The sequence below is a fragment of the Malaya genurostris genome, chromosome 2, assembly GCF_030247185.1.
Source record: "Malaya genurostris strain Urasoe2022 chromosome 2, Malgen_1.1, whole genome shotgun sequence".
NCBI lineage: Eukaryota > Metazoa > Arthropoda > Insecta > Diptera > Culicidae > Malaya > Malaya genurostris.
In genome coordinates, this window is record NC_080571.1 from 297,721,148 (window position 1) to 297,746,281 (window position 25,134).

Sequence of the window (25,134 nt, forward strand, 5' to 3'; positions counted from 1 at the left end):
CTAACTTTTCTCATAGATGGCGCGACCGATTTTCATAAACTTAGATTCAAATGAAAGGTCCTGTTGTCTCGTAATTCCTGAATTTCATGCGGATCCGACTTCCGGATCCGGAAATTTAGGGTAAAGTGTATTAAAATTGTATACCATCACTGAAAATGGGGAAAAATCTTAAAAAAATTCTAAATCGACCTCAAATCTTTTCCAATTGATAGTTTTTATCAGTAGACGGTCAAACAAACCGATTTCGGTTATTCTTTCAAGATTCGCAAAGAATTATTTTGAAGAATACCACAGTATTATATATGATAGTATGATTGATATGAGAAAGGCATCATTACACCACTTGGTGGATTAAATCAGGTTTTTGTATATAAGACGACTATTAGAGCAGAGATAAATAGGGGTAGGGGTATTTCTGTAAATTTGACAGCTATGTATACTTAAAGACTTTAATGATTAAAATAGGAAATCTAAGTTCAATTTGGTGACATTTTGTAGATTGATGTTATAACAGTCTTTCCATATTTATTTTATTATCTGGTTCTACATAATTACACACGAATCTTCTCTTACTTTATTCAACAAATCGTGTATTTACGTGTTACTTTCCGTACCACATAATCTACTAATCTACTCGTTTGCCAATTAGCTACTATATTCAAGAATATCTAACAAATTATTTGTACGTTCACAATTTCGCTATAAAAAACTAATAACACAAACCGTTGTAGTCGTTTTACTAGACCCACTGTTTTTGATCGAATATCTGCACCACCATACGAAGTTTATCGTAATAATCTTCCTCGACAAGATTGTCACTGCAAAAAAGTTCCGCATCCAGCTCACTCTGCTCAGGTATTGATTCTTTCCTGGCTAATACAACTCTAAGCATCGCCAATATGTGATACATCTCTCGCGGTGCGATACGATTTACTTCAGCCAGGAAACTGCGAACAAAATGAAAGACAATCAATAGATAATATAATTACGTTAGGAAATGATGTTTATGCTACCTTTCATAAGTATATCGACTCAAAATAGGTATTTTTAGCTTTGCCAAATTGGACTGCAGATGCTTGAAATAAAATTCCAAATAACTGTCTATGTGATTTCCCAATTCTAGATCGCTGGTACTCGTGAGTAGAAAAAACAAAACGTCTCTAACTAAAGAATCTCTTTGAATTAGCTGAAAATCAACAAATTTTAGTCCTACTGGTTTTTTACTATCATCTGAAATAGAAAATTGAAATAAGTCCTCATACCAAAGGATGAGTGCTTTATTTTTAATATGTCAGTATTACCATACTTTATCATCATATTGTTGACCCACAAATCATTATGCAGCATCGAACAATATTCCGTCAATTCATCCGATGTCAACATCGCTTGACGATGACGGCAATCGTTCACCAACGCCATGACTCGTTCCGCCAGTTGCTCTCCCACTCCCGCCTTGATTAAATCAGTGCGCATTACGTTTACCATCCGTTTGACTGTCTGAGCTCCCAAGCCAGCATCAATATCGAATTTGATCAGGAACTTTTCGAGATTTGACTGAAAAATATCCGGTTTCTGATATCGTAATGCTATTGGAATGGCGTGGAACAAAGAAAGTTTCTAAAGACGAAACAGCAGTATCCGTTAGTGCTTTTCTAGGTACAACTCTAAATCAAAACAAATCAACCAACCATTAGGATAAACTCAGCCTGCTCACGGGTAAAGCCTTTCCGCCGATTTTCGGTGATGTAACCAGCAAGTTTCAAATTCTCTAGCAGCATCACCCCATCCGCGTCGACTTTCTTGCAGTTTGGATCCAGCGACACCCGTGTGTTGTAACAGCGACAGAAAACGTCAATTATTTCCGCTTCCGGAAAGCCCACCTCTCGCTGCAGATCCACCATTATGGGAACAATCTGCGAGTAAACGGCCGCCTCTTTTACGAACGTTACATCAATCTGGAATATCTCCAAAAACTCCTCACTTGCTGGCCGCATTTTAGCCACCAACGGTAACTGCTTCGTCTGCTCCCGGGTGGTGGAGATGAACGGTAGGATGCAATTGAAGAAACAAATTGAATTGAGACTAATTATTCCAGTGCAGTTTGACAGCTTTCGTGGTTTGCATATTAGAAACGTGAAGCAATTTTTCTATTATATTAGCATCATTTTTGATATTTATCGAAATAGTTGATAATATAAAAGAAAAATCGCTTCGCGTTTCTAATATTAGAATGCTTCATAGTGCTAAAATCCAAAAAAATCTTCTTTAACTATCAGAATTAAAATCTTTCATTAGTAAAAAATGGAAGAATTTTACGAATTGTCGTTTTTCTTTCTAAGAAAAAACAACCGATGAATAGGCATTCCATCGCAATACATTTTATGGAAACGCCACGTCTTCTGTTAAGATTTGCTAGTAGAGCGCAAAGTATTGATGCATGATTATTTAGGGGTTTTGGTACCGCGTGGGTATCGGTTTTGTGCTAAGTACGAACGTTTGCAAGTGTAAATACAATTAGATATTGAAGTTGTCCGTTTTGCTACATTGTGTCTACAGACTACTTCGGTGAATTATATTGCATAGAAATAAGCTGAATCAGACATATCATGTCAAGAAGTCCGATTGTTTCGATGAAATCTGTTAACAAAATGGAATTATCACAATTAATAAAATCGCGGGCAATATGAATATGGTTCAAGTTTATGACAATTTGTATAAAAATAGTGATTACCGAATATTGTTCAAAGCATATGTGAAACGTTCTCCATCTTTTTTTTTTTTCATAAATACGTTTATTTCATAGGCAATATACATAAGTTTTTCTTCGCCGTGGCATCTACAATACATAGTACTTTAAACCTAATACATTTCGAATATCCTATTAGTATGTTGGTATTCATTAGTTAATCTAAACACTGTTTTTATCAAGCGAGTTGCTATTATAAATTACATTAAATGAAATACATTTATTTTGAACATGATCTTATAACTATTTCAAGTTTGTTTGTATCAGTTCATCACTTTTATTTAATATAAGATAGCTGGCTATTGGTTGAACTCATGGAAGAGAAAACAATCTAACATAAAATAAAATTTAAATTGGAACTCCAATGGACTTAATGAAATAATAAAGAAGTTTCATGTAAGGAACGTCACGACAAGCAAGAATGTCGCGAACTGGGACATTGGATAGTCTCCCTTGGGTACGCAAGGAATTTATTAGTTGAGATCTGACATCACGATACTCCACGCATGTCCAAACAACATGGTCAATATCGCGGTAACCTTCGCCACAAGCACAATGATTAGTCTCGGAAAGTCCAATTCGAAGGAGATGTGCATCTAACGTGTAGTGATTGGACATGAGTCTGGACATCACACGAATGAAATCTCTACTCACATCCAATCCCCTGAACCATGCCTTTGTCGATATTTTAGGAATAATTGAGTGCATCCACCGACCCAGATCATCTTTATCCCAAGAAGCTTGCCAGCTGGCAAGTGTTCTTTGGCGAGACGCGCTATAGAATTCATTTTTTTTTTTTTTTTATTCAAGAATATAATGTTTAAGGCACACTGCTTAAGCTCTAAGATGCCAAGGGCTTTTACTAATTTAAAATTTACGACTAACTTAAAACTAGGGTTGTATCATTAAGTAATGTCATATTTGGGTCGCAGTGGTTGACTTTGGCAGATCCAGCCTTCATGTGGTGATCGGCCGGTGATCTGAATATTTCATGAGAGTCTTCCATATGGCGTTGGTGAATATTCATGTTGGCCGCATTCTTCGGTCCGTGTGGGTCCGCGTATAGAATTCATTGAAAGCAATTGGTCTCTCATAAATTTCACCCTCAATAGCACCACGTTTGGCTAAAATATTAACGTTCTCCATCTGCATGCGAATACTGGTTTAGATAGTTTCAAAGTAGCAATTCTTGACAGAGGATGAAGAGTGTGTAGGCAAACCAGAATAATTACAAGAATTAAAACGTACAAACTATGGGAGAGATATGCTAAGCAGGGCTTGTATTGTGAATCCTCAAACGAACGAAGCAACAAAAAAACATCTGCTGGGAACACTTTGCTTGACATAGCTGAATGAGAGACCTATATTAGAGAGAAACTGAATGCGTGAGAGTATAGGCTACTGAGCAGATCAATTCCCTTGCCTATAGTAAATTGCCTGTGCTCTCAGTCTCAGTAAACACATGAACTAAGCAATAACAGATAACAGATCATTTTATTCGAAAGACTGAAAAATGACAACCATTCGTGGATTGACTCGAAACCACAAACTTTTTTGAATAGGGATCAAGACATTTCTCGAAAGGTGAGATTAGTTGTAGCAAATACAAAATTTGTCGGAGTATTGAGTATTCTAATGTGTATTTGGTTGTAGATCCACTATATAAAGAGGAAACTCTTTTCGACACCACAGAGATTCCCAATACAATAATAATCCTTTATATTTTTATCTATCCGAATATATATATATATATATATATATATATATATATATATATATATATATATATATATATATATATATATATATATATATATATATATATATATATATATATATATATATATATATATATATATTAACGACAGAATTAATTATATTCTTCTGTAAAAGCAAACCAAACAGAACTTTGAGAACTTTGAATTAACCGATGCTACACGTGTGGCACCTGTAGTCAGATTTACAACAAATGCTTTCGAGAAGTGCTCCTATAGAAGCCCACTTTTTTTACTTTTCATCGAAATATTGATGTTCCAGGGAAGGCTCAATTGAACTGAAACGTTATTTTATTCAGTCCAAATTACATTCAATCAAATGGCTGCCTGAAAATATGTGTTTCTAAGAAAATCAATACTGACGCACTTCTATTATGTATAACTTTTTTTTTGCTTCCGGCCCCTAAATAAAATCTGATATATTTATAGGCTTTGTTCGGATACGGTTTCAGTCAGTCAAGCTGTTTTTGAAAAAAGCTAATACATATTTAACTGATCCTCAATGACCATTAATGTCATAAACATGACCTACCAACTGGAAATATAATGGTGACGAAGAAATACAAATTCTGTGATGAGTTTTGTGTTTGTATTTGACTGGCACTCTTTATTTTTATTTTCATCGTTTTTACTGAAGATCAGTTTCAGCTCTCGAAATCATTAGAAATGTTGCGTAAAAGACAAAAAACAAGGACTGCGAATCAATCAAATGCTGTTGCGAGAAGAAAAGTAATTGAAGTAAACTGTAATTATGTGTGAAAGTGAAGTAAATTTGAACGAAATTAAAGTTCGCTCATCAATCGCGACTTCGATTTTTTTTGTCGTTTTAGCTATTTTAAACATTGCTAGTTGTTAGTGTCTCTGCAGCCAAAGCACCTGGTAGTACATTAGTTGCAGTTAATGGTTTAGTCGTATTTTACACAAATTTATATTCAAGAACATGTAAAATTGTGTGTTTAGAAAAATGCATGTCTTGAATTCGAATGAAATAAAAAACAAAAGATCGATGCAGCAGCGTGACTTGAACCGAGAAACATTAGATCACAAGCACATCGATTACTCGACTGAACCGCAGAGCTCATATCTGTTCATTGAATAATTGATAAACATAAATTCATACAGCGGCTCTTGGAAGCCGAGTGCAAATTACGCTCGGAGCATGTAAAATTCTGTGCGAGTGGAATATTGCGTCATTTGAAAAATTAAGTAGTTGTGAATTGCATCGTTTGTAGAATTCTGTCACCTGTAAAATTCATATTTTTTTTCTGTGTATGTTATTGTTATATTGTCGGTTATTTCAGTCTCCGAAGCACTGGAATTGTTTGAAATCGATATAGCAAAATTTTTTCCTTCCTAAAATGCAAAGTCTTTTCTTCCGTTTTCTCGCAGAGCTTTCTGTAGTGAATGGCTTATTAAAAGTGTTGACTTTCGTAGACAACTTGTGATTTCAATGCACAGAAAGAAAAGATGAAACTTACACGACATGTAAACCGATAGTACTATGAAATAGTCATCAGTTGAAACGAAAATCTTATTTAAAACCATGATTGATGTAAAATTACATTAAAAATCATTTGGTTTTTCATTGAACAAGACTGTATATTTACAAACCGCTTCGTTTTGTAATGTAAATTTCAATTTAATTGCCTGCTCCAAATATGTGCATGTAAATAAATGTAAAATCACAAAATATTTTTATCTGTGTGCATAATTTGTGTTCCAACCGGATATCACACAAGTAGGAACTGTCTTGTTTAAGCGCATACGTAACACACGATCTCGAACGAATCCCTCCGTGTTGCGACTTGTTCCTTCGAAAACGTTTACACAAACTTATATAGTTCAAGCTTTATCTTGATCGAGGTGCTCAATAATGTAGCTACATTAAGTTTGAAAATAACCCTTGTCTTGTACACTCGCAAATCTCCTTTTTAAATGTTTTGAATTGTTTTTTTTTTTCTCTGGACAAATAGGAATCCTCATTAGGCAGAAAATTTTCTAGCCTAGCAGACGCAGAATACTTGTTACGTCAACGCTGAAAAAGACCAACAACTGTCTCTGACCTTATCCCCCATAGAAAACACTAGCAAAATTACTCCAATAGACGAAATCATACGTTTCGAGTTTCTTTGATCTGTCAGTAGCCGCCAAACGTGTCAACGTTGTCGCGTATCGTGTTCGAATGACCCTAAGTTTTCCTATTCTATGTTTCAATTTGAAGGGTCTCTTGTCGCCAAATTTTGCGGGATAGATAACAGTTAATCACGAGAGATTTTGTTATTGGAATATTCTATTAGAATTAACATAAGATGGGTAGTTGAAAATACCATATAGTATTTGATTAAATAGGTGTACACATATTTTATGGGTTCATCCATATGCAAAAAATGACATGAAAATTTATATCGTTTTAGTTCGTTTAGTAACAGAGTATAAATTGCCTGTTGACAAAGATTATATCTCAATCTATTACATTCCGGGTTTTGAAGATGCTATCTATGCTGTGCGCCCTGCAATAACTTGCAGTATAGCAATTACTAAATTGAATAATGGGAAAACCACGATCTTCATAACCTGCGGGTTGGTTTTATTGCATATACATTGCTTGGGACATTGTGACGGAAATAAATCCGACAATGTGGTGTATATTTCATTTCACATCACATCTAAAAAAATCTGCGAAATTGCGGTACAACAGTCCGTCGGTTGCGTACTGCAATAGTCTATTAACTCCTAGTTTTTTCAATACATGACTCATTTCAAGAGACACATCCATCACTAGTTTGAAAGTTGAATCTTCATCTTCATTTTCCAGCTCTCGTAGTTTCTCTTGGACCTCCAGAGCAAGATATGGTTTGGGCACTTGTGGCAACCATGTTGAACCAGCGATAAGCTATTATTTTCACTGGAGTATATGTAGGATAACAGTTCTGCAATTAGTGTTTATCATATTTTTGTTTCCACTATTTTTCGAAGTCGGAAGTATCATCACTCTTACGTCTGTAGCTTGTAATTGAATGAGCAAAAAGCACATTGTTCATGTTTAATTTCCAGTGCAGCTTCATGAAAATTCTTGAAACAGTCGATACAGTATATGTATCTAATAGAACTCTTATTTAATCCACCTAGTGGTGTAATGATGCCTTTCTCTAAACTAAATGATGTAATGTAATTTTAAACACACTTTACACTATAATTCCGGAACCGCAACCTATGAGACTTTCCATTTGAGCCCAAGTTTGTTAAAATGAGTGAAGTTATTTGACACATACTCACACACATGCATACATCCATACATACATACATACATACATACATACATACATACATAAATACATACATACATACATACATACATACATACATACATACAAACTTACACACAAAGACAAGACTAGTCGAGTAGCCACCACAACACCGACTTGTGTCGTCGGGGCGCCAGCCAACCAGAAGCTATGCTCCAACTGGAATCGCCGGACCGACCTCGGCACTCTCTCGTGTGTCCCGAGTGGTGCAACAGGGGACTCGGTGTCGGGAGAGCCTCTTTCGCCGGGGAACTCTCCGTCGGTGTAGTCTAGATCTTTCATCGGGGATTAGACGAGTAGATCGTGGCGTAGCACCGTTAAGATAGTCGGGGCACCAGTGAACCGGAAGCCATCCTCCAACCGGCATCATTGGATCGACCCAGGCATCCTTACGGTCGGGCCGTGGACGGGTATCGAAAACGTCGGTTTCGGGAGAACTTCCATCGTCGGTGAACTCTCTGTCTGTGTAGGCTAGATCCATCACCGGGGACTAGTTGAGCAGACGCCACAACACCGATTCGAGTCGTCGGGGCATCAGCGAACCGGACGCCATGCTCCAACCGGAATCGCAGAGCAGACCTCGGCACTCCTTCGGGTGTCCCGCGTGGCGTAAAAGGGGAAACTCTCAGTCGGTGTAGGCTAGATCCATCGTCGGGGATCAGTTGAGTAGTGCGGTGCGACGTAGCGGCATTGGGTTGTCGAGGCGCCAAAGGTGGATCGAGAGGGATAAAGATAGAAACTCAGGAGCTCATTTTCTTCCAAACGAAGAAGTGCATGAGCACAGCCGAGATGTATATAGAGAGCAGGAGCTCATTTTCTCCCAAACGAAGAAGTGCATGAGCACAGCCTCCCCCGAAGTATTGAACTTAGCTTAGTTCCGGGGGGATCAAGGCAAGATGTCCAAGGTGTTTTAGTGGGTAAGGTTCAGGCAGTCCCACTCGCTGGTTCACAATAGCGGTAGCTTGACAACTACTGAGCGCGTGAACTGGGAAAGTACATAAGTAGGTATTTCACCTTGTAAAAAAAAAAAAAAAAAAAAAAAAAAAAAAAAAAACAAAGACATTTCTCAGCTCGATGAACTATGTCGAATGGTATAGGACACTAGTCAAGTTTTCAAGTGATTGCATAACCTTTCTATATAATTCAAAAAATTAACTTTTATAGAACAGAATCGTTATCATGATATTTTGATAATACTAACAATTGGATACAAATAAAAGAGAATACCAACGATGGTATACACTACAAATGGTTCCATCTACTAATTCATTCATTCATTTCATATTTAAATTCTTATCATTTTTAATTCTTATCAGAGTTTCAATACACAATTTTTATATTCCGATGCAGATTTACAGATTTTCCACCCGAAAAGTATAGATTTAAATGTGGCAACCCTGCACGCTATACGAAATTGATCAAAGCAAGCTGCGAGCGAAGCAAAGGCGATGGTTTGTTTGATTAATGTATTATATATTGCAATATGAGTTAAATTTAAATTAAGATTTAAATTGGGTTTTCGGTGACAAGTGGTGATTTTTCAGCCCTTTTATATACATGATTTAGTTATTACCATTAAGACATTATTTACTTCTGCAATTCTGTGATTTTTTGTAGCGAAAATTGTTAACCTACTTATATTGTGTAATGGGGGAGAAAAGGAATTTTTATACTAACTTACTAACTAATACAGAGAGCGAATCGATTCTATTGAAGATTGCATCGACTTCGTCGGAATTTGAAGGTTGTCTAACTCATTTGTACAAAACCAGGAAGGACGCTTCAAAATTATTTGCAAAATTTTATTCTGAATCCTTTGAAACATTTTCTCCCATCACCAGGGTCTGGTCGGATAATTTATTTATATATTAATAATTTGTTCTTTAGACAGAGCTTCGAATTTCTATTATAAGAGGATATAAACATTTAATATATTTATTATACTTTGCCTGGATTCCTTCAATGTGAGTCCTTCAAATTGATTTTTTTGTCATACGTTAAACCTAAGTATTTTGCTTGACCAGACCATGTCAATTCCAAGCCATTCAATTTGATAATGTGATTATAGTTTGGTTTAAGAAGCTCTTGGCTTATTAGGAAAGACAATCAAATGTGTTTTTGCTGCATTTTGTGCAATTTTCCATTTTGACAGATTACCACTGAAAATATTTAAACTTCTTTGTGGGCGACTGCAGATTTCCACCGGATAAATTTAGAAGATCAGAAGTGAAAACATTATACAAGACTGTTGCTACGCTCGAACTTTGAGGAACACCTGTTCGTACGGGTAGCATATCAGATTACGATCAGTTAAATAATATTGAATCATTTTGATCAAATGAATAGGACACTTGAAGTGGGACATTTTTGCTAATAAGCCTTCGTGTCAAACACTGTCGAATGCTTTTTCTATGCCTAGAAGAGTAACTCCAGTGGGTTATCCACAGATTTATTTGCTTTTATCATGTTCATTACTCTAACAAGTTGATGAGGAGTTGAGTGTTCATGACGAAACCCAAACTGCTCTGGTAAAAAAATAGAATGAGACATCTATCCCAACAAGATAATGTTTTTTTTTTCAAAAAGTTTACTGATAGAAGAAAGTAAACTAATTGGTCGATAGCAAAGGCGATGGTGTTTTCTTCTTTCGTAACAGCTCGTAGAGGTTTTGCATCGTCATTTTGTTTGACGGTTTGAAAGTTGAAATATTTCATTTATCGCGCTGTAATACCGGAACCGGAAGTCGAATCTGGATTAACTTTCCGAGGACTTTTTCAAGACCTTTTATTTGCATCTTTCTTTGTGAAAATCGGTTACAAAATTTCCGAGAAAACTGAGTGAACTTTTTTCATAGATTTGCACATATTATCTTGTAATTCCAAAACCGAAAGTCGGATCGAGATAAAATTCAATAACAGCCTATGGGATCATAAGACCTTTCGTTTGAATCTAATGGCGTTTTCGTTTTTAATTTGCACTACACCGGTGCAGTGCTACACTGAGGCATGAATAAACGAACAAAAATGACGAAAACATAAACAGTAACCAATGACTACAATAAACGATTCCATTGCACAGAGCTACACCAAACTTTTGATGAGTGCTACACCAGTAGTATCGGTGCAGAAAAAGTGTAGCACTGGTGTAGTGCAATTGGTAAAAACGAACGGTTTCAGTGCAGCTTTCGCTACACCAGTGTAGTGCAATTTAAAAACGAAAACGACATAAGTTTGTGAAAATCGATTTAGCCGTCCCCGAGAAAATTTAGTGACATTATTTGTCACATACACACAGATATACACACACAGAAATTTCATGATCTCGACAAACTGAATCGAATGGTATATGACACTCGGTACTCCAGGCCTCCATTCAAAAGTCGATTTTCACAGTGATTGCATATCTTTAAATATGAGAAAGACAAAACACTTTTTTCACTTAAGTTTCTGCTCTATAGCAGGCGACATTATTGTCAGACACATGAGCCTGGTTTGTTAATTGAACAGCCATAAACATAAGTTGGGTAACGGGAAAATTTTCGCATTCTAGACATGTGTACAAAGTTTTGATATGATTGAGTAAAACTTACGAAAGCTCTACACTGCGATTAAAGAACGCACCACCAATCCAGGTAAAACTTTCTTGATACTTTTCTTTTGTTTCATTTTCCTCATTACTAATTGAGCCTTCTGACAGCTCATTTACCACCACAAAAGGAAAACTACCTCAAGGAGATTGGGTGATTTTCATCACGAAATACCTCATCCAGTTTTACCTGAACAAAATTGTTTTTTGGCCGTAATATATTCTACACTTTTCTTTTGTTGTTTTTTTGTTGTTGTACTCTTCAATATAAACAGCATCCAAGTAGTATGAAATCCCATCCTTAATAATAGGAAGATCGTTCAAGTAACAACAATTTGGTCCTTAGATCTAGATGCAGCCGGTAATTACCCAAAATTAACCTTAGTTTTTAGACTTCTTCAACATTGCTGTTGCTTTTGACATTTCAAATGAAAGCTTCGAATTTGAATCAAGCCCATGGATAATGCTCGAAAAAAAAATTTGTGTCGAAGCGATATTTTGAAATTTTATTTATCATTTCCTTTTTGATCATTATTTATTTGGATAATTTCCCCCCTACAGAAGTATTGTGAAAAGGACGCTTCTGATTCCAGCACGAGAAATGAATTACTTATCAGCTCCCCAATCGCAATCATTTTTGACGAGCTCCTCGTCAAACACGTCACGTTGCTTGAGCTGAGCATGTATTTTTCAGCTACGCTACGTGAACAACAAACATCCGTACACTGTCAGCGATTGGATAAATTTTAGAATCATACTTCATTGAACGCGGCTGCTGATAATATCATCAGTAAAAACGTGGAGCGAAGTGATCCCATACAGTTAGCATCACTGTAGGGTGGTATTTAACTGAAAGGCTGATATCATATTCCAAATTTTGCACCAGATAAGCAATTAAAAGTTGTAGTTGTAGATTGTAGTTGTACACGATTGTGTATGAAAAGACAAACAAATCTTTAACATTCCAAAATCTCATTAAATATTATTCTTCAAACAGACGATCATCTTTTTATTCGATACCCTAATTTGCTTATCTCAGCTTAGTATTCAAGTCTAAAATAATCATGTTTATCAATCACAATTTCTTTCCGGACAATTTCGCAGCATTTTTAATCATTTTCTAACATTCATGCCATCCGAGGTGGGAGCACCGACTAACTAAGGTGATGCAATTTTTGTCGGCGGTGCTGAAAGTTTCTTTAATAAATAAAATTGAGTTTCATGTTGGTTGTGTTAAAAGCACCAGCTCAAGGAACTGTTAGAAGCCTGATTTATTTAGTTCTTAACGGTGTAAAACCGTCATGGATGGAGTTTTTATGTGCATCAGAAGTCCAGAAAATGGTAGATGAACAAAATAGCGAAAGTGGAATCTAGCGAAGAATTCACTCAAAATACAGAATTAGAACTCACAATCTTCCTCAAACCGTATTCAAGTAGAAAACGAGATACTTATATATATATGTACCGTGATTGTACCGCTCATTTATGTTAAATTCCGATAAAAAGAACGACCATGTCCACTGGTTGGTATCTGAAAACGTGTCTATTAATTTAACAAACACTCATTTCTGCCTCGATTGTGCGTATCATGGTTGCTAAAGCTGAACCATATTTTCAGACTGGCTGTTGTTATAGTTATATCGACGACTTATATCGTATTACAAAAACAAACGGCTGAATACATTTGTTGGTGAATTGAAGAATAGGAATCAAAATTGAATTACTTTAAACAATTTCGAGATGTTTTAGAAAAAGGTGGACTCAACTGATAAAGCGTTCGACAGGTTTCGGCTATTCACCTAGTAGATAATCGATGAAATGTTTTAGCATTATTTCATTTACGTATAAATTGTCACCTTACCGCAGTGTGATTGATTAATATTTCATCACCATTTTTTTTGTTTCGATTATAGAGGTTTTAACCTTAAGGTCATTCGCCTCTTCGGGCCAGAAAAACTGTCTGACCCTATGTGCGGGGTTGGGAATCGAACCCAGGTGGGCTGCTTGAAAGGCATCGACTTACCAATTACGCTACACCCGTCCCCATTCATCACCATTGAATTCTACTAATTTATGGCATTAAGTAAACAAAGATCATACTAGCTTTCAAAGATGATAAAATATTATTCTACTAAATGCTCAAGTGACAAATTAGTAACTGAAATGCTACCAAATTTTATAGCAGAATAACTGGGCGAACGGTGTTTTCTCCTTCGTAGCTTACAGTCCTAGAGCTTTTCTTTAACATTATTTTCCGATAATGCGTCGCCTTAAGGATGTTAATAAAATGCCATCATTGTTAATAATGGTCTTCCAAATGGGTCCGATTTATCCCATGTGCCTTGGCCACACGAAAAACAAATGATTTTTTTGATATTTGCATTGTTTTTTTCGTACTGTCAAAATAGAAACGATTGATTTGGTTGGAGAGTTTTGCCAAGTATGAAAACGAGTACTTAAAGTAGATTTTTTTTGTTTCGATTATAGAGGTTTTAACCTTAAGCTCATTCACCTCTTCGGTACTTCCGGAACTGAGAACTGGTGGTAAAAAAAAGTAAAAAGTCAATTTTCCCATACTAAATCCCATAAAAACTTTAAACCTCGGGAGCGAAAATATATTTTTACCGAGCGAGCTAAAATTTTGAATAGTTGCTATGGGGCCCAAAAGGAACGCGAAAAGTTTGGTGGAGCGAGAAAATAAACCTTTTTATTTTTTCCCTCTATATCCTTGTTCCACCCTAATACACATATACTTATATGCACACTCCCACAACTACTCAAAAATTATTAACAAACCAAAAGACTTTCTAATGTCGTTTTCGCTTGATGCCAAACCTAACCCAGTTTTCACCCTAACTACTGTCAAACCATTTATTTGAAGCTAGTTTCGAACCTAGTTTTAACGTTGTTGAACTAAAAATCGAGTCAGTTTCGAACCTGGTTTTTATATCAGGTTTGCTAAAACCCCCGTTGCTAATTGCGAAATCAATAATGTTTCGTGAAAAGTGTTTGCTTGATTGAGCTACCCTGGTTCAGTTTCAGTTGTCTCAAGCGAAAACGACATAAACAATACGTATTCTAATGTCGTTTTCGCTTGAGAAAACTGAAACTGACACAGAGTAGTTTGATCAAACAAACACTGTTCACGAAACTGTGTTGATTTCGCACTTAGCAACGGGGGTTTGAGCAAACCTGATATAAAAACCAGGTTCGAAACTGACACGATTTTCAGTTCAACAACGTTGAAACTAGTTTCAAAACTGGCTGCAAACAAACGGTTTGACAGCAATTAAAGTGGAAACTGGGTCAGGTTTGGCATCAAGCGAAAACGACATAAATTTCCATCGATTCATAACCAAATCTTGAAACATGATTAATTCAAATTTTCCTCCGATAGAATATTTTCAAATTAAAAACTATTTTGAAAATTTTATTTGTTTTGGAAATTTGAAATTTTATATTTCATTTGCCGGAAGATATGAGTGTAAACAAAAATACTGTCAGATGATTGGTTTGAACACTTGTTTTGAGTTATGTACAGTGAACTGACACTCAGTGATAAACCTATGTAGGAACATTATTCTTTATTACTTCCAATCATTTTGTTTTCTTCGTTTCTATGTTCTTCTAAGGACGGGTCTACGAAATTAACAAATAGGCGCTGCAAATCCCATGTATCGACTTTCGTTTCTTTCATAATTCGTTCAAAAACTTTTATAATCTTGGATTTGGAATCGGCTTCAAACATTGTTTTCTGGCATTTATTCGTCAAACCCGCTACGGAAATATTCTTATTGTAAGATATTTCAAATAATATCGATAAACCTGAAGTTGCATATTCTAACGGCTTAAAACATCGCTTTTCAGTGTCTACTCGCTGATTCAGCTCCAAATACATCCATAACATTATGTTTAATAATATTAGTCCACAACACGAATAAATGTTCATTTATCGGCAACTTTATTCTTGCATCATGGATGAACTTTAATATACAATCAATTATTTCATGCCTTTCCCAACTAACGGACAGATTTCCTCTTTTTTACCTTCAGACCTTGAAACTAAAATTGTCGAACTATTGAAGAAAATTATGAAAATTAAATGACTAAAGTTTCAATCCGCGTGGTTTCGATGAGATAAATCATTACTTCAATGTCTTGTGTTCATCCACCGGACAGGCGAATGACATTCTCAATATTACATGTAAGGTATGTAATAATCAAGGTCACATCGTATGACCTGTTTACCTGAAACATACAAGAAAATCTTGCTCATCACGGATCGAGATTAGTGCAGAAATGTTTTAACTAATTTCATCAGGGAACACTGCCCATACTTGCATATCAGTTCCATATGAAAAATCGGCATGTCGAGAAAAAGACGATTAAAATTTTATTTTCAATTTTTTTTATTTATTGTGCTACCTAATGCTAAATCATGGTATTATTACATGAAATATCGGTAATACACCTTTGCTATTCCTATATTGCAACAAATGAAATTATTGAAATTTGCACTGAATGGGACTGATATGCGGGTACTTTGCAAATGGGACAGACATGAGTTGATATTTTTTTCACATTTTACAGAATAAACCCTCAACTTTTATTGAAATTTCTGAGAGTATATTGAGGATGAATTGCATTCCTCAAGCTAACTCAATATTGGCGAAAATCGATATGGGACTGATATGCGAGTATGGGCAGAACAGTTCTCTTATATTTATGGTTTTATTTTATACGTTGTATGTGGCATTGTACACAATAGAGCAGTGTCATATGGATCGACCCGAAACCAAATGAGTCAGGATCATTCCATCGAATGCCGTTTTATCGAGAAAAAAAAGTAAAGGATATCAAAACCATTTCGTGTACCCTAAGTCAAATTTTTATCAGAGACATAGTTTCAAGATAAGTTAATAATATTATATCATATTAGTACTAGTATTTTGTTCCATTTCAATTATGAAGAATTGTAAATCTTTATGTTCGGAATTGCAATTCGAACTCAGATAGTTTGGATAGAAGTAGTTTTTTTCTCTATTGTTTTTCAAATCTACAAGGGGTTACTGTCCTAGAACTGCCATTTGATTATCACATTTTTTTTAGAAAACAAATGAAACTCACATATGACTTGTATGATTACATGATCTATTAGCATGTAGAAATCAATGTGATGTTTGTTTAGATATCAAATTAAGCTAACATAGATATAAAATTAATGAAACGATACATTTTTACATGTTTCGTTTTGAGAATTTAAGTAAACTGCGGCGCTTCATTTATGTGCACCTCCCGAGATGCAAATTTACAGGATCTTTCGTACTATGTACGGAGTCTGAACGGAACGGAACTAACGAAGATCATTAAAGGAAAAGCTTGAGAAATAAATTATAAATGAAAAAGCCATCAAAAATCTTTCATGAACTACTGATAATCAAAGTTGGGAAACCATACATAAGAATAACAGTTGATATACGGTAAATAAAAATACATATGTGTTTTTCACAGTCGGTGTTGAACAGTCGTTCGCACCGCACGCGTATAGCTCTTGGCTCCTGGAATTTTTTTTTCTGGCTACCTAGAGTTTCATTGATTCAAGGCTTCAGTCTTTTTCAAGGCTACCTGAATCACTAACTAAGTGACTAAGTGATACAAAGAGTGATATTAGAGTGACTAAGTGATACAAAGAGTGATATTAGAGTGACTAAGAAATTAATCAGCCTTTTTTAAGGCTAGCTAGGAGTCTAATCGAAGACTAATTTAGCCTAGTTAATTTAATTTAAAATTTCATTAATTTCAAAAATGCCTGCGTCCAACCGGAAAGGCAACAAGCCTAAGGCTAAAAATAATTCAATACGGAATAAATCACAATCCGTTATTCAACATTTTTCTAATAACATTCACGATCTTATAGAATCTGAATGTAAAAATAAAAGACAACGGACGGATTTCCCTACCGTTGATCCTATGCCGTCTAACAATATTTACGAGATTCTTCCTGAATCCGATTGTAGCGACATAGAAGAAAATTCTTCAAAAATTCCCAAAATGGACGCTTGTCGTTCTGGGAAGAAACATCAATCTATGCCACCAGTGACGGTGATGATTTCCGACTTCAAAGCATTCCGTACTGAGCTTTCTACTTTTCTCCCGGAAGTAAAAGTCTCATTTCAAATCGGACGAAGAGGAGAATGTCGAGTCTTGGTGGATGGATTGGAAGATTACGAACGTCTTATTCGATATTTGTCCGAAAAACTTCATAAATTTTATTCATATGATATAAAATCAGACAGACCCTTCAAGGCTGTCTTGAAAGGATTATCAAATGATCAAAGTATTGATGAAATTAAAAATGAACTAAAAGAATTGCTTGGTTTTGCCCCTTCCCAAGTAATACTTATGAAAAAAAGAGCGAATGGTACTTCTAAACCACGCTCTGGAATTTCCCATGAACTTTACCTAATACACTTCAATCGAAGTGATGTAAACAATTTGAAAACTTTAGAAAAAGTACGTTTCATTTCCCACATTAAAATTCTTTGGGAACATTATAAACGGCATAATCGTATTGCAAACTTAACGCAATGTCGTCGTTGCCAAGGCTTCGGTCATGGAACCAAAAATTGTCATATGGATATACGGTGTTTGAATTGTGGTAAATCGCATTCGAAAGACGCTTGTCCAATGAATGAAACCACTGATAAATTTTCATGTTCAAATTGCAATGGAAATCATAAATCCAATTATTTGAAATGTCCTGTCAGGGAAAAAATTTTAAACGCTCGTTCGCTTAGACAACAAGTCAAATCAACGACCTTAAATTTACAGAACATACCTGAAAATTCTTCTAAGGCACCTGCCAATTCGTCTTCTAACGAAAACAATTTATTGACAGGTAGATCGACCTCGTCATCATCTTCTTCTAATTTCACTTATGCTGGTATATTAGGTAGAAATCTATCTCCTATTTCTTCTAATGTAAATAATCAAAACACAGGACCGCCTTGCAGTTCTTCTTCTAACGAAAACAATTTATTAATAGGTAGACCGGCCAAATCATCTTCTTCTAATGGCAGTCTACCTACAAATATTCCTTCAATGCCATTCGCTTCTTTAAATGAAGTCGATTTAGGCGATATAACTGAAAATAAAATGATCTACCTACAAGATCAACTTTTTCAAATGATCATCCAAATGAATTCGACTTCATCACTTTTTGAAGCATTTCAAATCGGATGGAAATTTGCAAATAATATTATAATGAATTTAAAATTTAACAGTGATGTTAAATAATTATTTGAATATTTTAAATTGGAATGCTCGATCTTTGAAATCGAGTGAAGATGAATTTTATAATTTTCTCAAAGTTCACAAAATTCATATTGCCATTGTGACAGAAACTTTTCTTAAACCAAATGTAAAATTGAAAAGTAATCCACATTATGTGGTTCATCGATTTGACAGGTTTACTGGAATTGGTGGTGGAGTTGCCATTTTTGTCCAACGGCAAATTAAACATCGAATTTTACCTTCTTTCAATACTAAAGTTATTGAAAGCTTGGGAATCGAAGTTGAAACCATTCATGGAATTTATTTCATCGCTGGAGCATATTTGCCATTCCAATGCACCGGCGAACAATTAAATTTCTTTAAAGGCGATTTGCAAAAACTTACAAGATATCGATCGAAATTTTTCGTAATAGGGGACTTAAATGCTAAGCATGTCCAGTGGAATTGTAGGCAAAATAACAGTAATGGTAAAATACTTCATAATCAACTCTCAGCTGGTTACTTTACAGTTCTTCATCCCAGTAATCCTACTTGTTTCTCTTCCGTGAAAAACCCGTCTACAATTGATCTGGTTCTAACAGATCAAAGTCACATTTGTAGTGAACCGATTACTCATGCTGATTTTGACTCAGATCATCTTCCTGTAACATTCAGACTTTCCAACGAAGCTATAATTAATCCAATTAGTTCTATTTTCAACTATCATAGAGCAAATTGGTTGGATTACAGATCTCACATTGAAAATCATGTGGATCATGAAACGATTTTAGAAAATTCTGCGGATATCGACACAGCAATTGATAATTTGAATCATTATATTATCGAAGCTAGAAATCTTTCAGTTCCCAAAGCTCAAACTAAATTAAATTCTCCTATCATCGATGACAATCTTCAACTGCTCATTCGGTTGAAGAATGTTCGTCGACGACAATATCAACGTTCTCGTGATCCTGCTATGAAAAACATAGTTAAGGATTTACAAAAAGAAATTAAACATAGATTTACTCTTTTGCGAAATGAAAATTTCGCTAAAGAAGTTGAACAAATTAAACCATATTCTAAACCTTTCTGGAAACTTTCTAAGGTTCTTAAGAAACCTCAGAAACCTATTCCTGCTCTCAAGGAAGGAAATCAAATACTTCTTACAAATGGCGAAAAAGCTCAAAAACTTGCTCAGCAGTTCGAGAGTGTCCACAATTTTAATTTGAACGTTGTGAGTCCTATTGAAAATGAAGTCTCACTGAAATATGATCATATTTCAACTCAAGTGTTATCACACGATGACATTATTGAGACGAATTTTGATGAAATTAAATCAATTATTAGAAAACTTAAAAACATGAAGGCTCCTGGTAATGATGGAATTTTTAATATTCTTATTAAAAATCTTCCCGATGTTGCCTTGAGACTCCTGGTTAAAATTTTCAACAAGTGTTTTTCATTAGCTTACTTCCCAAAAAGATGGAAAAACGCTAAAGTAATTCCTATCCTAAAACCTGATAAAAACCCAGCAGAAACATCAAGTTATCGCCCAATTAGCTTACTTTCTTCTATCAGTAAACTTTTTGAAAAAATTATCTTGTTAAGAATGATGACTCATATAAATGAGAATTCAATTTTTTTACCAGAGCAGTTTGGATTTCGTCATGAACATTCAACTACTCATCAACTTGTCAGAGTAACGAACATGATAAAAGCAAATAAATCTTCTGGGTTATCCACTGGAGTTGCTCTTCTAGACATAGAAAAAGCATTCGACAGTGTTTGGCACAAAGGTTTAATAGCAAAAATGTCTGATTTCCAGTTTCCTATTTATTTGATCAAAATGATTCAAAATTATTTAACTGATCGTACTCTTCAGGTTAGCTATCAGAATTGTAAATCTGAATTGCTACCCGTACGAGCCGGTGTTCCGCAGGGTTCGAGTGTAGCTCCAATCTTGTATAATATTTTCACTTCTGATCTTCCAAATCTACCCGTTGGTTGTCAGAAATCGCTATTCTGTGACGACACAAGTCTGTTAGCCACAGGTAGAAATCTAAGAGTGATCTGCAGTCGCCTACAAAGAAGTTTAAATATTTTCAGTGATTATCTGTCAAAATGGAAAATTAAACCAAATGCAGCAAAAACGCAATTAATTATCTTTCCTCACAAGCCAAGAGCTTCTTTTCTTAAACCAAACAATAATCACATTCTCAAATTGAATGGCTTGGAATTGACATGGTCTGATCAAGCTAAATACTTAGGTTTAACGTATGACAAAAAACTCACTTTCAAGGATCACATTGAAGGAATCCAGGCAAAGTGTAATAAATATATTAAATGTTTATATCCTCTTATAAACAGAAATTCTAAGCTCTGTCTAAAAAACAAATTGTTAATTTATAAACAAATTTTCAGACCAGCCATGCTTTATGCGGTACCAATTTGGTCAAGCTGTTGTTCCACCAGGAAGAAAACGCTTCAAAGGATTCAGAATAAAATTCTGAAAATGATTCTGAAGCGTCCTCCCTGGTTTAGTACAAATGAGTTACACAGACTCACAAATATAGAACCATTAGATGTAATGTCACATAATATTATAAGCAAATTCCGACAAAAATCGATGCAATCTTCAATTGAATCGATTCGCTCTCTGTATTAGTTAGTAAGTTAGTATATAAGTTCCTTTTCCCCATTACACAATACAAGTAGGTTTAGAATTTTCCCTACACAAAAATCTCAGAATTGCGGAAGCAAATGATGTCTTCATGGTAATAACCAAATCATATATATATTTAACAGGGCTGAAAAGTCACCACTTGTGGCTGAACACCCAATTTAAATCTTAATAATTTAATTTTAACTCATATTCCAATAAATAGTTATTAAAAAAAAAAAAAAAAAAAAAAAAAAAAAAAAAAAAAAAAAAAAAAAAAAAAAAAAAACATATGTGTTTTTAATGAACTAAAGGTGTTCTCTTACTTTCTGGAACAGTCTTTAGGTTAAATTTTTTTGTTAAAGAATAACGATTTAAAAAAATGTGACCATAAGTTAGCAATACTTTCGTTCTTCAAATTCAAATTGATTCAAGATTTTCGTTAAAGGAATATTGTACCAATAGTCATCTCATTAGTAAAGTCGCCATATTATTTTGCTTTCAATCAAAGAATTGTGATGAAATCGTATACAATATCTTTGCTTCGACTCTAAGCCGCACTGAAAATAGTTCGAAAATCGTTTAATACTGCTGTTAAAGCGACGCGAAAAGTCAAAGCGTCAAAGTACATATTTTCATCGCACCCTTGAGGTTAACCTATCAAACAGAGACAGCAGATCTCGCTACAACTAATGATCTTTGTGTAAAAGATGACAACAGGAGGTGAAATGACTACTGGAGTCGTTACCGTATAATGAAATACAAAGTCGAAGCACGACGATGAAAAACTAATGTACCTAATACTAATCAACCCAAAGAGTAAACAGATTGTAGAAGTCTGTTGAAAATTCGCGAAAAAAAGCTATAGAAACAGGATTCACACTAGCAGTGGTTTCCAATCCCGGAAAATCTTTTTGCCAATCAAACTACTCGGAATGTAGTACGCAGCCCCCCCCTTCCCCTGTGACTATGACCTATGACTATCCGGATGTAGGTTTGTTTACTATTTTTGATTAAATTGATAACATATGAATAATTTTTGTAAGTGAATTCCTAAGCATATTGCCCCACACCATTCGAGCCATTTTGTCCCCATAAACGTGATACGATATGTTTGACGATTTTTCTATTGAATTGCAAATACTCCATCTGTATTAGAACAAATATGGCCACCATCAAAGTACCCACGTCATCCAGACAATCTCCATATAAGATGCTGAACTACAAACTAGAGGCTGGATCCCTCAGATTTGCGGTGATCATTATACAACAATGTGAACCAAATATAACAATGATATAATTCTAGAAATTATTCTAGTTTTAGGTATTGTTAAGAAACGCCCTCGGTATCTTAAAGTTGAAGCAGTGTGCCTTAATGAGTGCATTGATAAATTTTAAAAATCTGAACTAGAACTGAGTTCAGAAATACGAAGGATATGCACTGGATACATAGTTAAAATCGTTTTCATAATCTATATCTTGTCATAATGGACTGTCAGTTTCAATGAAACTTCTGCCTAAAAATTTGGTAATTTCTGAGAAAAGCATGGAATGCGTTTTGCACCGAGGTACGTTTTACCCCATCTTATCCAGCATGGGGCATTAAAAGAAGCTTTATTAGACAAATGTCAAAGAACCAAAACATATTTTACTGTTCAACTTATTTGAAACACATCAATTTTTCAAAATCACTGCTCTTATTTTTATACAAACACCAATAGAATGACCACTTATTTCCGAGCACTAAGATTCTCATCGTATTTATCATTGTGTGACAGTCGATATTTATCAGACACTATATCGAATGCCTTCGGGTTTGTTTACTTTATTTCCTGTATAAATACACAATTGCATAAACCGTCACTATGTGGTCAGCTTCGCTACAGCTAGCAACGAATCCTACCTCATTGGCAGCATTACTAATATCCACCGTCACTGCTAACATAGTACTTCCATAGTTATCACCAGGTGCGGTCAAAAAAGATGCCTGATAACCCAACACTTTGGTTCCCGGTTCCAGGACAGGCTCCAAAAGTTCCTTTAAATTTCGAATTAAAGGTGGTTGAGCCATGTTGGCAAATATTTCGTGCACTTGTTGAACACGAATAGATACGACACCCAAGCAACTAGTAGCTTTTCAGGAAACCGAAACGGAAATATTTCGCGGGTACGTTTGTTTTTCCTCTGCAGTCTAGAGGACTTTCTCGTGAAAATGCACCCGGACCGACCGAGAGGAAAACAGCGACTGACAACGAAGATATGACTTTCCCACTAGCCGCAGTCGCCACTTCTGGTGGTGTGCCCTTGCCTTTATCACACAAGTCGGGGGTGTGCTTTTTGATACATAACGAACAAGATTGGCGAAAATATATAGGGCAAATAGGGCTAGCGGCTGGCTGATTCACGACTAACTTGTTGCTTCTATTTGTGGGGAAAGGAAAAAAAACGTTTCAGGGGCAGATTCGAAAAAAATAATAGTAAATTGTCATTGTCCAAAATTCATTAATTTACAATAGAATGCATTATAATTAGTATCCGTTCCAATAACGATAGCCTGTATATAATACGAAACTAAAAGAACTAAGAAATTTTGAAATTTTCAGAAGATTCATTATTAACTTGAATTCTACAGGCACAATATTGAACATTCCAACGGTTCGAAATATGAAGATCTTTTTCATTCATTCTAATAACAAACAATTATATTTTAAAAATATATATTTTCAACAATTGCTTATCTTTGAAACAATTCAAAGAGAAATAATAAAACTAAAAAGCTTGCTGGTAGCTAGAAATATCTAAAACAGATTCCAGCCCTATAAACTCAAATAAAGTGCAGACGCGGAACATACGTAACCACGATATTCTCTTACCGACGTATACTTGCACCACAAACTAATGTTAGGATGTTCGCCAGTGACCGTGATGTGAAATTTCATTTTAGAACCGTCACATTATTCCAGTCATTTAACACCCTGCCTTGTGTTGGATCTAGGGTGCCGATACCCTCTTTCATCTTAGCTCCAGGGGCGAGTTAGAGTGAGATCTGTTGTCTCTGCTCGATTCATTGACTCTAATAGGGATGAGATGAAAATAGGTGCATTCGATTCGACTTTTTCACGTGGCAATAACAGCAGTATTTCACAATTGTCTATTTTTCCTGCAGAATTGCTTCTTAGAATCGAAACCGATTTTATCACAATTCGTTGATTTAAAGTCGAGTAATCCGCCAAATAACATGGCGACTCTACTAATGAGATGACTATCGGTACAAAAACCCTATATAGATTGGAGTTGTGTGCGAAGCGGTAGTTCCTATATCAAACCGTATGATATGGTTTCTCGTCATGTCTCCTAAAGTAATAAACTATAAATCTTGGAATCTGTTTTCGGCTTTCCTTTCACCTTCACAGGTTGAATTCGGTAATAGGCACTCAGAGCAACACAGCTGATGAATGTTGTTTCAAGATACCTGATCCTTGTTTATTGGATGGTGTAAAGATCTTAAAGACATAGGTGAAACTCTTGAAGAAAATTTAACCAAATAGACTGAGTATCCATAAAACCATTACCGAGAGAATATTATTACCCTCTGACATTATGAATCATAAACTGCATTGCAATTCCATAACACAATAAAGTGCATCCTAAACACACATCGGTTTCATCCAGCAGAAGGGTAAGTATCACACAGCAGAATCAAATACACACGGTTGTAGGGTTACGATAAATAAATCACAAGGTTACAACGCATTATCAAAAGCCTGTTGAATTATGTAGTTTATAACATTG

The 25,134-nt window shown here is 35.3% G+C and overlaps 1 protein-coding gene across 1 annotated transcript; it reads right to left on the reverse strand.

The window, feature by feature from the left end:
• Nucleotides 1-499: 499 nt before the first annotated feature.
• Nucleotides 500-23,620, reverse strand: LOC131430687 (uncharacterized). The gene is made up of 5 exons (XM_058595841.1): nt 23,246-23,620; nt 1,689-2,021; nt 1,302-1,617; nt 1,014-1,230; nt 500-947 (listed from the first exon to the last, which is right to left on the reverse strand). The coding sequence occupies exons 1-5, from the start codon at nt 23,411-23,413 to the stop codon at nt 740-742; spliced, it is 1,242 nt and encodes a 413-aa protein (XP_058451824.1). The 5' UTR covers nt 23,414-23,620; the 3' UTR covers nt 500-739.
• Between the last annotated feature and the right edge of the window lie 1,514 nt (nt 23,621-25,134).

Coding starts and splice junctions, on each gene's coding strand:
- LOC131430687 (XM_058595841.1), bottom strand. CDS start 23,413: ATGGCTCAACCACCTTTAATTCGAAATTTAAAGGAACTTTTGGAGCCT. Junction 1,231..1,301: donor CAATATGATGATAAAGTATG/GTAATACTGACA, acceptor TTTCTATTTCAG/ATGATAGTAAAAAACCAGTA. Junction 948..1,013: donor AGTCGATATACTTATGAAAG/GTAGCATAAACA, acceptor TTTTGTTCGCAG/TTTCCTGGCTGAAGTAAATC.